General features: G+C 48.0%; 1 protein-coding gene across 3 annotated transcripts in view; it reads left to right on the top strand.

The window, feature by feature from the left end:
- Nucleotides 1-13652, top strand: part of ICE2 (interactor of little elongation complex ELL subunit 2) — a 33812-nt gene that overhangs the window by 1767 nt on the left and 18393 nt on the right. For all 3 annotated transcript variants that reach the window (XR_014002102.1, XM_081170527.1, XM_081170526.1), the window contains exons 2-6: nt 2199-2303; nt 5395-5662; nt 7360-7479; nt 10688-10822; nt 12571-12693. Coding sequence is in view for 2 of the 3 variants with exons in the window: in XM_081170527.1 (XP_081026653.1) it covers nt 2199-2303; nt 5395-5662; nt 7360-7479; nt 10688-10822; nt 12571-12693 (751 nt within the window). In the remaining variant the exon portion in view is untranslated. The remainder of the gene's footprint in view (nt 1-2198; nt 2304-5394; nt 5663-7359; nt 7480-10687; nt 10823-12570; nt 12694-13652) is intronic.

Raw genomic sequence — 13652 nt, 5'->3', positions numbered from 1 at the left:
CACCCTGGTCTAGCAATCTAGGATCACAATGGCCGGCCAGTTGCCTATTATGGGAAATTCTCAAGAAGGAGAGGTGAGAATGACGGCCCCCGCCTTCCCTGCTTGTGCTCCCCATGAACTTTTATACCTCCTCCAATAGTGGATGTAAAACAGAGCCATCATAGCTACTGTGGTGTTCTGTCTATTTCTGTGCATAGCCTCCCCATTTCCATGTAGTTATAATTACAGTGGACCCTCCGGATACAAACGTAATTTGTTCTGGGGGTCCGTACGCCTGCATCTAGAGTCTGCATCTAGAGGCGCCGCTTCTGCACACATGCACAGCACGATAGAGCACTCATGCGCACGGAGCGCTTATGTTCATGCACGCACGGTGAAACCCAGAAGTATACACTTCTGGGTTGGCCGCGTTTGCAACCCAAAAGTTATGTTACCCAAAGGTAACGTAACCCGAGGGTCCACTGTATCTCAATTAGGAAATTATATGTGCTGTTCTCCCATAATAATGATCAAGATCACAAGGTGATACGTTAAATAATACCTCTCAATAATATAAAATATACTCAGCATATAGAATTGCTGCCTTCCAGTGCAGTTCTGTGTAAGCTCAAGTTACTCAGAAGTAAATTGCATTGTTAATGGGGGCTACTTCTAGATAAGTATGTGTAGGATTACTGTGACAGGCTGCACCCCAAAACAATGGAATGTCAAGACAATTTTTTTTTGGTGCACCAGAGGGGGAATTGTGGGTTTTCTTCAATGATGTGGCTCCTTGCTGTATGATAAACCATGGTTTATCTTTCTGTTTGTACTGGTGCAGTATTTAACCCATTAGGAGTCTTTTTTAAAAAGCATTATTTACCATTTTAGTGCATATGTTAGAGGATAATTTATCAGATCCTTAAAATACAGAGGAAAGATTATTTTGCACTCTCCCATTTTTCTTCTGCAGATATTCTTTGCATAATTTGGAATAAATTATACAGAATTTTATTTGTATGCTGCTTTTCCATAGTTTTTAAAACCATGTTTAAGGTGGCTTACAACATGAAAAAACCATAATTACAAACAAATAACAAAAGTAGTCATAAACAATAAAGCATTGCAAAGTACACAACTAAATTAAACAATTACCATAGAAATCATAATAAGATCTAAAATAAAGATGCAAAAAATATCAAAACAGCAACAACCCTGCCCCCCACAAAACCCTCTAAGCCAGGGGTAGTCAACCTTTTTATACCTTCTGCCCACTAATGCATCTTTCTTGATGGAAAAATTTCCTTACCGCCCACCAGTGCTCGATGGAAGGAGGATTCAGCTTGTGCCGTAGAACCCCCTACCGCCCACCTAGAATCCTGAAATGCACCCACTAGTGGGTGGCAGGGACCAGGTTGACAACCCCTGCTCTAAGCAATACCCCAATCCAAGAATCTGTTCAGCAGCCTCAGCTTTTGTAGCTGGAGTCAGTCAGAGACCTGACCTCACAGGCCAGGTGGAAAAAGATCTGCAACACAAGGAGCAAGTGTTCAGTATGGTCTCTCAGTGATTCTCATTTGTTGTGATAGAAATATTTTTGAATGCATTTTAAACCATTTATATTGTGCAAGCTGTAAAACAAACCATCCCCAGTTTTAAATAAATAATGAACACAAATGGTTTTGTTATTGGTTGGCAAATCAGTAGAGTCAAGAGAGGAACTAAGATGAAAAAATTAATGTTTGGGAAAGTATTCATTCATTCATTCATTCATTCATATAAGCAGGTACAGTTATTATGCAAGTTTTCCCTTTTCTGTTTCATGAGATACACTTAGAATTATGCCATTGCCTTTTATACCACTGGATTTCAGTTTCTAAGCAATTTGCATGGTTAGTCTGTTGCAGCAAATTTGCCACAATACTGTTAAAATTTGCAGAATATTTAGCCCACTTTCCATCACCATTGTCCTCAATTAGAATACTTAATCCAAAGAAGTTAGGAATAGACACAATAACATCATGGGAACTGGTTATGACTTAATAGCTGATGGATAGTGATTTGCGCTTAAACTATGATTTCTCAGCATTTATAAACCATGTTTCTAGTACCCAAGCAGTGTTCAAGATAAAAGTTAACTGATCTCCATCTAGTCAATGTTAAGTTCATTTTATTGTTGTTATTAATTCATTATTCTGCCTTTTCTTACATAAAACCAGGGATATTCCACCTAAAAATGGTCACGATGTGTATTTCTCGCGAGATATTTATGAAAAATACTCATTGACTCCAACTCTCTCTGAGCTACTGTTACTACCAAAAAGGTACCAGTATACCCTTTCTTTCTAACTTTGGTTTGGAAGGCAACAAGCATTCTAGGAAAGAACACATAGGCTTATTTTATATTATTTTTTATATTGTGCAATAATTTGAATAATAAAATTGTGTGTGTGTGTGTGTGTGTTTGAAAAAAACAGTTAAATTATACATCATCTAGCACGTCACATTGCACTTGCTACAACAGGCAGAAAATTATTTAAGTGATCTACCAAGACTCTCAGCCATTTTCAAGTGTCCAGGCGTGCAGAGGGGTGGTGAGTTTGGGAACCACTGCATTAGGACTTATTTTCAAATAAGCATATGTCATTGCAGCTTTACATTACATTCAGTGCATGTTAACTTAGAAGTTCATTCCACTGTGTCCTCATGTTATTAATTAGTTGCTTTTCAGGGAAAAGCCTGTACAAAGCAGCAGGGAGAGAGAGGATTTCCTTTGGAAAGGGAATGATAGCAAGAATTCTGAACCCGGGACCTAACTTGTGAAGAGAAAATGGGACCAGTATCTCCCCCTTCGTCTTAGGAGTTAACTTGGGGAGGGGGAAGAGAGAGAGAGCGCTTTCCTTAACTGCATCTAAGGGAGGCTGTGGTGGTGGCTTCAACAGTTTAGGACAGAACTTGGGGAGGAGGAGTAAGTGAGGAGAATGTAGTTGCTAGAACATATAAACAGATAGTCACCCCCATGAATACAGGAATGTGGCTCTGTCTGTATTCCATGATGCCACCATTAAAGACATGGCGAGATAAAGGCTGCTGATGGAAGAACAGTGCTCCCAAGAATGTGTGGATTCGCACCTGAGATGCATCCCTTCTCTCCTCATAGAAGCTGTGATCTGAGGAAGAAGGGAGTCTGCTGACAAAAGGGTCAGTCTAAATAAAGAACAGGCTGGCGATGTAGGTGAAAGGGGGCTGTCAAAGTGATTTAGGCTTGCATTCTGCTGAAGGCCTTGACAGCAGCACGCCGTGAAATAATCCTGATGGGCTGCCGTCCCACTCCTCGTCAAATGTAGCTAATTTAAGCTGCTAGAATCACTTGACATTCCTACATCAGGCACATCTGAGTCAGCATCTTGTTGGTGTAGCAGCTTAATTAAATTTGCCAGTTCGTGCCACAAGGATGGACATGTTCTCTCATTCTGAGAGACAGCTGTGTAGTATTATTAAGAGCTGTAGACATGATACTGTTGAGACATTTTCCTGGTGTGTAAATCAAGTCTTTCTTTTTCACTAGATCAGCAGTTAACACTCAGTTTAGTTAATCCAAAATGTGCTTATTACTGAGCATGCTTATATGTTAAATAATTAAGAGGTAAGCCAGCCATCACCCATTAGAGTGTTTTGAGTATCATCCGTATAATTGATAGCACCGTTTGAGGACCTGTGTGATGTGGGGTAGCTTTTATATAACATAAACTGGCCTGGATCCAAAGTGCCATAAATCAAATTTCATGAGCACAAGGGGCCTTTATGTTTGTTTTTCTCATAAAACCACTCCATATGCCGTCTGACATATTACTTATGCAGCTGACAAGGGGGGAGGGGGGATACTTGAAAAATAGTCAAAAAATGAGCTCACATGAGCCTCTTACTTACAATGAAAGAACACAGTGGGACTTGTTTCTGAGTAAACATATGCAGGATTTAAGTGGTTTCTTGGATCTTGGCCATTGACCAAGCTGGTGGTGTTTCTTCAAAGTAGTCATGATGGTTTGACAAAACTAGTTATGAATTTTTGTTAGAAAGTTACCGTATTTTGCGCCCCATAAGACACTCCGGCCCATAGGACGCACCTAGTTTTTTGGGGGGGGAAATAAAGAAAAAAAAATTATTTCCCCCCCAGGTGCGGGGCTGGAAGAACCAGCTCGGGGAACAGTGGGAAGGCACGCTCTGCCTCCCCGCTGTCCCCCGAGCTTGTGGGGCTGGCGATGGGGAGAAGTGCGCTGATCCGGCGACTGCAGGCAGCTCTGCACCACCATCCGGAGCGGGGCGGGACTTAGCGCCCCGCTCGGGATGGCGGCGCAGATCTGCCTGCAGTCCCGGGATGGCAGACAGCTCTGCGCCGCCATCCAGAGCGGGGCGGGACTTAGCGCCCCGCTCGGGATGGCGGCGCAGATCTGCCTGCATTCCCGGGACGGCAGACAGATCTGCGCCGCCATCCAGAGCGGGGCGGGACTTAGCGCCCCGCTCGGGATAGCGGCGCAGATCTTCCTTCAGTCCCGGCACGGCAGGCAGCTCTGCGCCGCCATCCCGAGCGGGGCGGGACTTAGCGCCCCGCTCGGGATGGCAGCGCAGATCTTCCTTCAGTCCCGGCACGGCAGGCAGCTCTGCGCCGCCATCCGGAGCGGGGCGGGCTTCGCCCCCGGCTCCCGGGGGCCGCGCAGAGCTGCGCTGATCCTGGGACAGCAGACAGCTCTGCGCCGCCATCCCGAGCGGGGCGGGACTTAGCGCCCCGCTCGGGATGGCGGCGCAGATCTGCCTGCAGTCCCGGCACGGCAGACAGCTCTGTGCCGCCATCCCAAGCGGGGCAGGACTTAGCGCCCCGCTCGGGATGGTGGCGCAGATCTGCCTGCAGTCCCGGGACTGCAGGCAGCTTTGCGCGGCCATCTGGAGCGGGGCGGGCTTCGCTCCCGGTGGCCGCGCAGAGCTGCGCTGATCCCGGGACGGCAGGCAGCTCTGCACCGCCATCCAGAGCGGGGCGGGACTTAGCGCCCCACTCCCGATGGCCGCACAGAGCTGTGCTGAGCCGGGGACTGCAGGCAGCTCTGCGCAACCCTCGGAGCCGGTCTCCCAAGGGTTGCGCAGAGCTTCCTGAAGCCTGGAGAGCGAGAGCTGTCGGTGCGCACCGACCCCTCTCGCTCTCCAGGCTTCAGCGAAAGCCTGCATTCGCCCCATAGGATGCACCCAGATTTTCCCTTCATTTTTGGAGGGGAAAAAGTGCGTCCTATGGGGCGAAAAATACGGTAGGTATTAAAAATGTGGTAGCAATATGAATTATGCTCCCTGTTGAATGAGAATTAAGGCTGTTGGTCTTGTAGGCTTTTGCCTACATTTTTAAAAAATTGTCTGTATTTGTTTCAGGCACACAGAAGGCAATGCAGGCATATCAAACGATGTAACAAAAGAAAACAAGTCTTCTAGCGGGCAGCCTGCAGTAAAACCAGCTGCAGTGGCATTCCAATCTGCAGCAGAAATTGCATCTTTTCAAGAGCCTAGAGTCCCCTATCCTTACTTTTCTAGTTTGACAGAGAAACAACAGAGGAGATACTTATTTCTGTTGTCTGCATACTTAAATGCTGATCCCACCCTGATCGATCCATCTGAGCAGAAGGATCATTTACAATATCTGGTAAGGGTTCCATCTCTATTTCCCATAAAAGTGACATGATTTGCTAATAAGATGAACAAGTGTTACTAGGTAGCCTTTCATGGAAACAGTAGTGTTGTGTCTGATTGAAGTACAGGCACATGAAGCCTACTGTGTGTAGTTCTATAAACTTAGGAAGCTGCCTTGTTCTTATAGTGCAATACTCTCCCTGGCAGTAGCTCTCTCCAAGTTCTTCTCCACAGATCCTTTTTCGCTGGAGCTGCTAGGGATATACCTCTACCTACTAGGTGCAAAAGGGACGTGGGTGGCGTTGTAGCTTAAACCACAGAGCCTAGGACTTGCTGATCGGAAGCTCGGTGGTTCGAATCCCCCCGACAGAGTGATCTCCCGTTGCTCGGTCCCAACCTAGCAGTTCAAAAGCACATCAAAATGCAAGTAGATAAATAGGTAAGGTAAGGTACCTTCCGGCGGGAAGGTAAACGGCGTTTCCGTGCACTGCTCTGGTTTGCCAGAAGCGGCTTAGTCATGCTGGCCACATGACCTGGAAGCTGTACACCGGCTCCCTCGGCTAATAAAACGAGATGAGCGTGCAACCCCAGAGTCGGCCACGACTGGCCCTAATGGTCAGGGGTCCCTTTACCTTTACCTTACTAGGTGCAAAATGTTTTTTCTCCAGCCAAGCTATGGCTGCTTCATGAAAAGTTTTGTGTAAAGTAGTTTGCCTTGTAGATCTGTCCCTTTTCCCCACCCCACTGAGAATTGCAAAGGAAGAAGAGGTTGCAGTAGCTTGGCAACTCATGAATCCTGATAGATGATGAAAATCACCAAATCCACATTTGTGGAGCAGCAGGTGCATTTCAGGTGGCCTTGGGGAAGGGCTATAGCTCAGTGGCAGAGTGTGTGTGTTGCATGCAAAAGATCCCACATACCAGTTCTCAGGGGGGAGCATTGTTGCCCCGGGGTCCTGCTTCTGAGCTTCCTCTGTTACACTCCTGAGTTTTTTGCCCCTTAGAATCAGGTGGCATACAAATTTTATTAAATATGCAAAACTCTGAACTCTGCCTGTGTGTGTGGCTGCCATGGAGCTGGCAGGAGAAGTGCACATGCAGCCCACTGTTGTCCCTTTTTGCCATCTGAATTTGTGCAAGACACTTTCAAAACAAGGCAGAGGATGGGAGCTGGAAAGAAAGCTGGATGGGAGGAAGAGAAATGAAGGACGCAGCAGCCAAGTTTGATTGGAGGTTGGTGTGGAATGCTGTGCTGAGTGACAGCAGAGCAGTAAAGGAAAGAAGAGGGAAAGAGATAGAAAAAACTACCAGGAATGAGGGAGAGCCAGAAAGAGAATGAAAGGTGAGGAAAGATAACAGATAAGGGGAAGCAAGGGGCTGTGTGGAGCAGACAAAGGATTTAGTGCAACATTTTGGTTGTATCCAGTGCTTTTCTTCTAGAAAAAATGGTGCCAGTACTTCATACGCTTGAGGACCCCCAGAAAAAAGCATTGGTTGTATCTCTGTTGTGTGTATTCTTTTTGTAAACTCAGTCTAGACTACAACACAGCATTGTCTCTTGGTCTTATTTTCCCATTAAAGCCCAAGTAAATGTGTCTCTTTCATCACATTTGGAGTGTGAATAATACCTACTATCTCTATATATCTACATCTATCTATAAATGTAAAAAATAAAGATGCTGTATGATGTAGGTTATGTTTGTTTTTTAGCAAATGAAAGAATTTGTAAGCAGAGAAGTTGGCGAGTTCTTGAAGTTTGCTCAAAATGCTGCCAGAAGTTGCTCTAAAGATTATGATAACATTTCAGAGGAGGCCTTGCTTTACACCAAGGTAATAGCTGTAAAAGGTTGCTTTGCTGCTTTCTCACCATTAAAAACATAGTTTGAAAACTACATAGGAAACGAGGTTTTATTAGGTGAGAGATGCTATGTGTAAGATGTTAAAATATATATATTCTGAGGGAACACATACCCTAATTTCAAAACAGCAACAAATATTTAAGTTGTATACATCTGCCAGTAATAAATGCAATAGAAGCAACTTGCATCTTATGCAGAGGTTATGTTTCAGGGATGGCATGTACAGTGGTGCCTCGCAAGACGAAATTAATTCGTTCCGCAAGTCTCTTCGTCTTGCGGTTTTTTCGTCTTGCGATGCACGGTTTCCCATAGGAATGCATTGAAAATCAATTAATGCGTTCCTAGGGAAACCGCCTTCAGACCAGGTCCGGGGACAGGTGTCCCCGCCCCACCGCCCCACTTCGGAAAGCTGTTCCGAAGTGGGGCGGCGGCGGCAGGTGTCCCCGCCCCCCCGCCCCACTTCGGAACAGCTTTCCGAAGTGGGGCGGCGGCGGCAGGTGTCCCCGCCCCCCCCGCCCCACTTCGGAACAGCTTTCCGAAGTGGGGCGGATGGGACAGGTGTCCCCGCCCCCCCGCCCCACTTCGGAAAGCTGTTCCGAAGTGGGGCGGCGGCGGCAGGTGTCCCCGCCCCCCCGCCCCACTTCGGAAAGCTGTTCCGAAGTGGGGCGGCGGCGGCAGGTGTCCCCGCCCCCCCGCCCCACTTCGGAACAGCTTTCCGAAGTGGGGCGGATGGGACAGGTGTCCCCGCCCCCCCGCCCCACTTCGGAAAGCTGTTCCGAAGTGGGGCGGCGGCGGCAGGTGTCCCCGCCCCCCCGCCCCACTTCGGAAAGCTGTTCCGAAGTGGGGCGGCGGCGGCAGGTGTCCCCGCCCCCCCGCCCCACTTCGGAACAGCGTTCCGAAGTGGGGCGGCTGGGGCAGGTGTTCCCCCGAGCACTTCTAAAGGCGGGCGGCGGTGAGGGAATCCCTTGGACCCCCGCCGGACTTCAAAAGTGCTTCGGGAAGTCCCGCGGGGGGCCAAGGGATTCCCTCCCAGCCGCCCGCATTTAAAAGCACTCTGGGCAAAGCAGCGAAGTGCGCTGCTTTGCCCAGAGTGCTTTTAAAAGGGGGCGGCTGGGAAGGAATCCCTTGGCCCCCCGCCGGACTTAAAAAGAGCTTCGGGAAGTCCCGCGGGGGGCCAAGGGATTCCCTCCCAGCCGCCCGCATTTAAAAGCACTCTGGGCAAAGCAGCGAAGTGCGCTGCTTTGCCCAGAGTGCTTTTAAAAGGGGGCGGCTGGGAAGGAATCCCTTGGCCCCCCGCCGGACTTAAAAAGAGCTTCGGGAAGTCCCGCGGGGGGCCAAGGGATTCCCTCCCAGCCGCCCGCATTTAAAAGCACTCTGGGCAAAGCAGCGAAGTGCGCTGCTTTGCCCAGAGTGCTTTTAAACGCAGGCGGCCTGGGAAGGAATCCCTTGGCCCCCCGCCGGACTTAAGAAGAGCTTCGGGAAGTCCCGCGGGGGGCCAAGGGATTCCCTCCCAGCCGCCCGCATTTAAAAGCACTCTGGGCAAAGCAGCGAAGTGCGCTGCTTTGCCCAGAGTGCTTTTAAAAGCGGGCGGCTGGGAAGGAATCCCTTGGCCCCCCGCCGGACTTAAAAAGAGCTTCGGGAAGTCCCGCGGGGGGCCAAGGGATTCCCTCCCAGCCGCCCGCATTTAAAAGCACTCTGGGCAAAGCAGCGAAGTGCGCTGCTTTCCCCGGAGTGCTTTTAAAAGCGGGCGGCTGGGAAGGAATCCCTTGGCCCCCCGCCGGACTTAAAAAGAGCTTCGGGAAGTCCCGCGGGGGGCCAAGGGATTCCCTCCCAGCCGCCCGCATTTAAAAGCACTCTGGGCAAAGCAGCGAAGTGCGCTGCTTTGCCCAGAGTGCTTTTAAAAGCGGGCGGCTGGGAAGGAATCCCTTGGCCCCCCGCCGGACTTAAAAAGAGCTTCGGGAAGTCCCGCGGGGGGCCAAGGGATTCCCTCCCAGCCACCCGCATTTAAAAGCACTCCGGGGAAAGCAGCGAAGTGCGCTGCTTTGCCCAGAGTGCTTTTAAAAGCGGGCGGCTGGGAAGGAATCCCTTGGCCCCCCGCCGGACTTAAGAAGAGCTTCGGGAAGTCCCGCGGGGGGCCAAGGGATTCCCTCCCAGCCGCCCGCATTTAAAAGCACTCCGGGGAAAGCAGCGAAGTGCGCTGCTTTCCCCGAGCGCTTCTAAATGCGCTGCGCTTCCCCGCTGTCCCAGAGATTTCCCTATGGGCTTTCGTCTTGCGAAGCAAGCCCATAGGGAAATTCGTTTTGCGAAGCGCCTCCAAAACGGAAAACCCTTTCGTCTAGCGGGTTTTCCGTATTGCGAGGCGTTCGTCTTGCGGGGCACCACTGTATATGCAAAAATGTATTTACCATACTTTTCCGTGTATAATACTAGAGGTTTTTTTACTTTAAAATAATGTTCAAAAGTGTGCCTCATCTTATATATGGATAGTGGATGGGGGGGTGTGATTGGCTGCAGCCGCAAGTAGGAGCTGCAGCCGCAAGCAAGAGATTTAGTGGCTGATTGTTGGCTGCTAGAAGGGCTGCTTTGGATTGGCCGCTTCTCCTCTAATTGGGTTGGTGATTGGTTTCTGCAGCAAGGACTGCTGTGGATTGGCTGCCACTGCCTCAGTTGGCGGCTGCTGTTCTGGGATATGTGCGATTGTTAGCTGACACATTTTCTCAGTCACGTTAAGTGATTTTCTGCTTGGGAAGGGTCTGTTGGTGATCGACTGTTGCTGCTGCAAGTGGGCGATGGATTAGTGGATGCCGGCATTTCCTCCCCCCAAAAAAGCTCAACAACTCTGAGCCATCTCCCCCCATTTTCTTAAAATTGAGTCCCCAATTATACATGGGGGAGTCTTATACATGGAAAAGTACTCAAATGCCACACACAAACACATGCACACACAAACACACTCTTACCTTCCGGAAGCAGCACACCGGATGGGTCTTCCCCGCACCCCCAGAAGAGAGCTTTTAAGCTCTCAGGATTTCCTACTGGTCTCTGGGAGGCTCTTGTGTAAGTTATAAGTTGCTTGTATTTCAGAACTGAAACTCCATTGTAATTTAGCTGTACATTATTTCTGAGACACCGTTGCAGAAAGCACACTTTTACAACCGTATTTTCTTTTACCTTCCAAGAAATTTTTAGCATCTCGTATTGGTTATGTGACGAACTATCCTGAATGCTATAACCTACAAGAAGTTACCAGCATCATGGGAGGAAAGTTCTGCACAGAACTGACATTTAAATTGGAAAAATGCCTTCTTGCTTTGGTAAGTTGTACTTTCTGGAGGAAAATGCTTTATACCAAGGCTACCTCTGACTCAGCATTGTCTACACTGGCTGTTGCTGGTGCTCTAGAGTTTCAGGCAGGGATCTTTTCCGGCCCTTCCTGGTGATGCCAGGGTCTAAACCTGAGACTTTCACATGTTCTCTGCCACTGAGTGAAGACTGGCAGGGCACTTCTCATGACAGTTCTGGCACTGAACTCAAGTGTCAGGGACTGGTGGAACACAGAGGAACAGTGGGAGGAACAAGTTGGGGAACCCCTAAGGGAAGAAGTCTCAGAGCCTGGGGATTGGTGGTGGCGCAACAATGAATGGTCAGAGGGAGAAGACTGAGAGGAGGAGATGTCAGAAACTGAAGAGGTAACAGAGCTTGGTGAGGGGGGAGAGTCTGTGGCAGGGAGAAGTCCAGAATCAGAGACAGAGCTGAACAGGAGAGTGAGAGGCCAAGAGGCAGAGATGAGTCAGGCTTGTGAAGGGGCATGGGGCGTCTTCCCCCTCTTGCTGTGACAAGCTTTCCTGCCTCTGGTCTCCCAGAACCAGGGGAGTCATGGAGTGGGAGGAGCAAAGATGGGCATGCAGGCACAGCCTCTGATTGGGTTTTTTGTATCTATAATAAAGAGTTAACTCCAGCTTGCTCAGTGTGATTTAGCGATGGCTTGCTGCTGTCACCCGGGCACCATTTTTTATTATTGGACAGTTTGAGTGTTATTATTTACAGTTAAAGTGAATACAGCCAGAACAAACTAAAAGAGGGAAGGGAGTTTGTTAGGGAAGGGAAAAGAGATGGGGGGAGGAATAGATTCCAGCAGAGCCCTCTGGACATGTACTTCATGCAAATTGTTCCAAGTATGGCTCTCAAATGTCTGAGAACTTAACTGTCTTATGCCATTTGTTGAAGGTAGCTTTTCATATTTCACAGGAGTAAATAAGTATTCTGACCACCGAGCAATCTGAGTGTAACATTAGTCATTTGACTAAGAGTGTGATCTTGAAAGAAACACATACAGTCATACCTTGGAAGTCAAATGGAATCCATTCCGGAAGTCCGTTTGACTTCCAAAACATTTGGAAACCAAAGTGCGGCTTTTCATTGGCTGCATGAAGTTATTGCAGCCAATTGGAAGCCCCGTCGGATGTTCAGCTTTCAAAAATTGTTTTCAAACCAGAACAGTCACTTCCGGGTTTGCGGCATTCAGGAGCGAAAACGTTTGAGAACTAAGCTGTTTAAAAACCAAGTGTCAGGTGGTGGTGTGGTTGCTTGAGAGCAAACAGGCAAGACTCCAACCTGTCTTTTCCAGGCTTTATTCTGGAAACTATTTACAGTGAAGAGTGTCATAAGTTCATGTCTGGCTCAATCGCTAGCAGAATCTGGGAGTGGTCGGTCCTTGAACCTCCCCCAGCATAATAGTCGCGTGGCCCCCAACGTTCTCCTCCCCTCCCTGCGCCAAAACCTACTGTGCAGAATTGGCGCTGGCAAAGGGGTACTTTCTTCCTCTCCAGTTTGCTCAGGCTCGGTGTTGAGGCTCTCCCTGGCATCTCCTGGTCCCTGCACCTCCTCTCCGCTGGAGGTGGGGCTTTCCTGCTCGCCAGAGGAGGAACTGCTTTGCAAGATCGTTGGAGGTTCCGTATAACACAACTGCCCTTCCACCTGACACCAAGGGTACGACTGTACTGAAGTTTTCTGTTCATTTGGAAGCCGAGCCAAAAGTGTTGGTTCTCTTTTTTCATTCTAGGGAAAGGTGAGCCTTGTTAAGCGATACTTTCCAAAACTGCCTGCACCAATACAGTTACCTGATAACCATAAAAATAAAGTGGACATTGCAACTCCAGAGCAGAGAGCTTCAACGCTTCACAATGTAAGTAAATGAGATGCTATCAGCAAGAACTATGACCACACAAACCCCTCAGTTTGGGTGGCAGTTGTGAACCAGCTGTTCTTAACAAACTATTCCTAGTGATTATTTTCCGTCAAAATGTACATCACATCACCTAATCAGAAATGACTTTTGTCTGATACAGTTTAATGGAAGGTAGACATATATCAGTTTTAATTTGGTCTTGGATCCAAAGAACTGAAAGAACAGAGAAAGAAAATGTGTTTGTGCAGTTGTGTGAATGGTTGTACAAGTGCTAGTTGAAAGCTTTCAGTGGAGCAACCACAACATGTTGGGGGTCACATTACTCTGTGAGAAACTCAGTTAATAAACAAGATGTGGTGTGTAACATGTAAAATCCAGTGCACTGCAAGCAGTTTTTTTTTACAAGAACCTCTGCAGAGGCTTACACTCTTGGGTTTGAGAATCAGTTTTCTTGTGTAGTGATCTTCCACTAAGCTGGAAGTGATCCTTTGGTGGGCACACAAGGCTTTTTGCTAGAGGAACAGTACATTTAGAACCAGATGTCCACATTAATCAGTGTTCTTCAACCTTGGTTCCCCAGATGTTGTTGGACTACAACTGTCAGCATCCCTAGCCACCTTATCCAATAGTCCAGCAACATATGGGGACCTGAAGTTGAACACTGAGTGAGTGAGCTTTTGTTCTGAAAAAGCCTTCAGCATTTTGCTCTATTTTCATTGTGGTTTTATGCACCACCTAAAAGTGCACTGCAGCTGAAGAATTCTTCCAAGAGTTATTAGGGCATCTAATCATGCATGCAAGGAAGTTGTTTCCATCTTTAAAATCATTAGTGTTTGAATCCATGAAAATATATCCGCAGTATTAATAAATATATTGATCCCTGCTTTAGAAATTTGGCTCCTCTTTCTCCCCTGTCCCCAAATCAAATGATTTCCCCCCATAATATTTTCCCCTGC

The sequence above is a fragment of the Podarcis bocagei genome (genome assembly GCF_964188305.1).
Source record: "Podarcis bocagei genome assembly, chromosome: 14".
Taxonomy (NCBI): Eukaryota; Metazoa; Chordata; class Lepidosauria; order Squamata; family Lacertidae; genus Podarcis; species Podarcis bocagei.
This window is presented reverse-complemented; position numbering and strand designations above follow the sequence as displayed.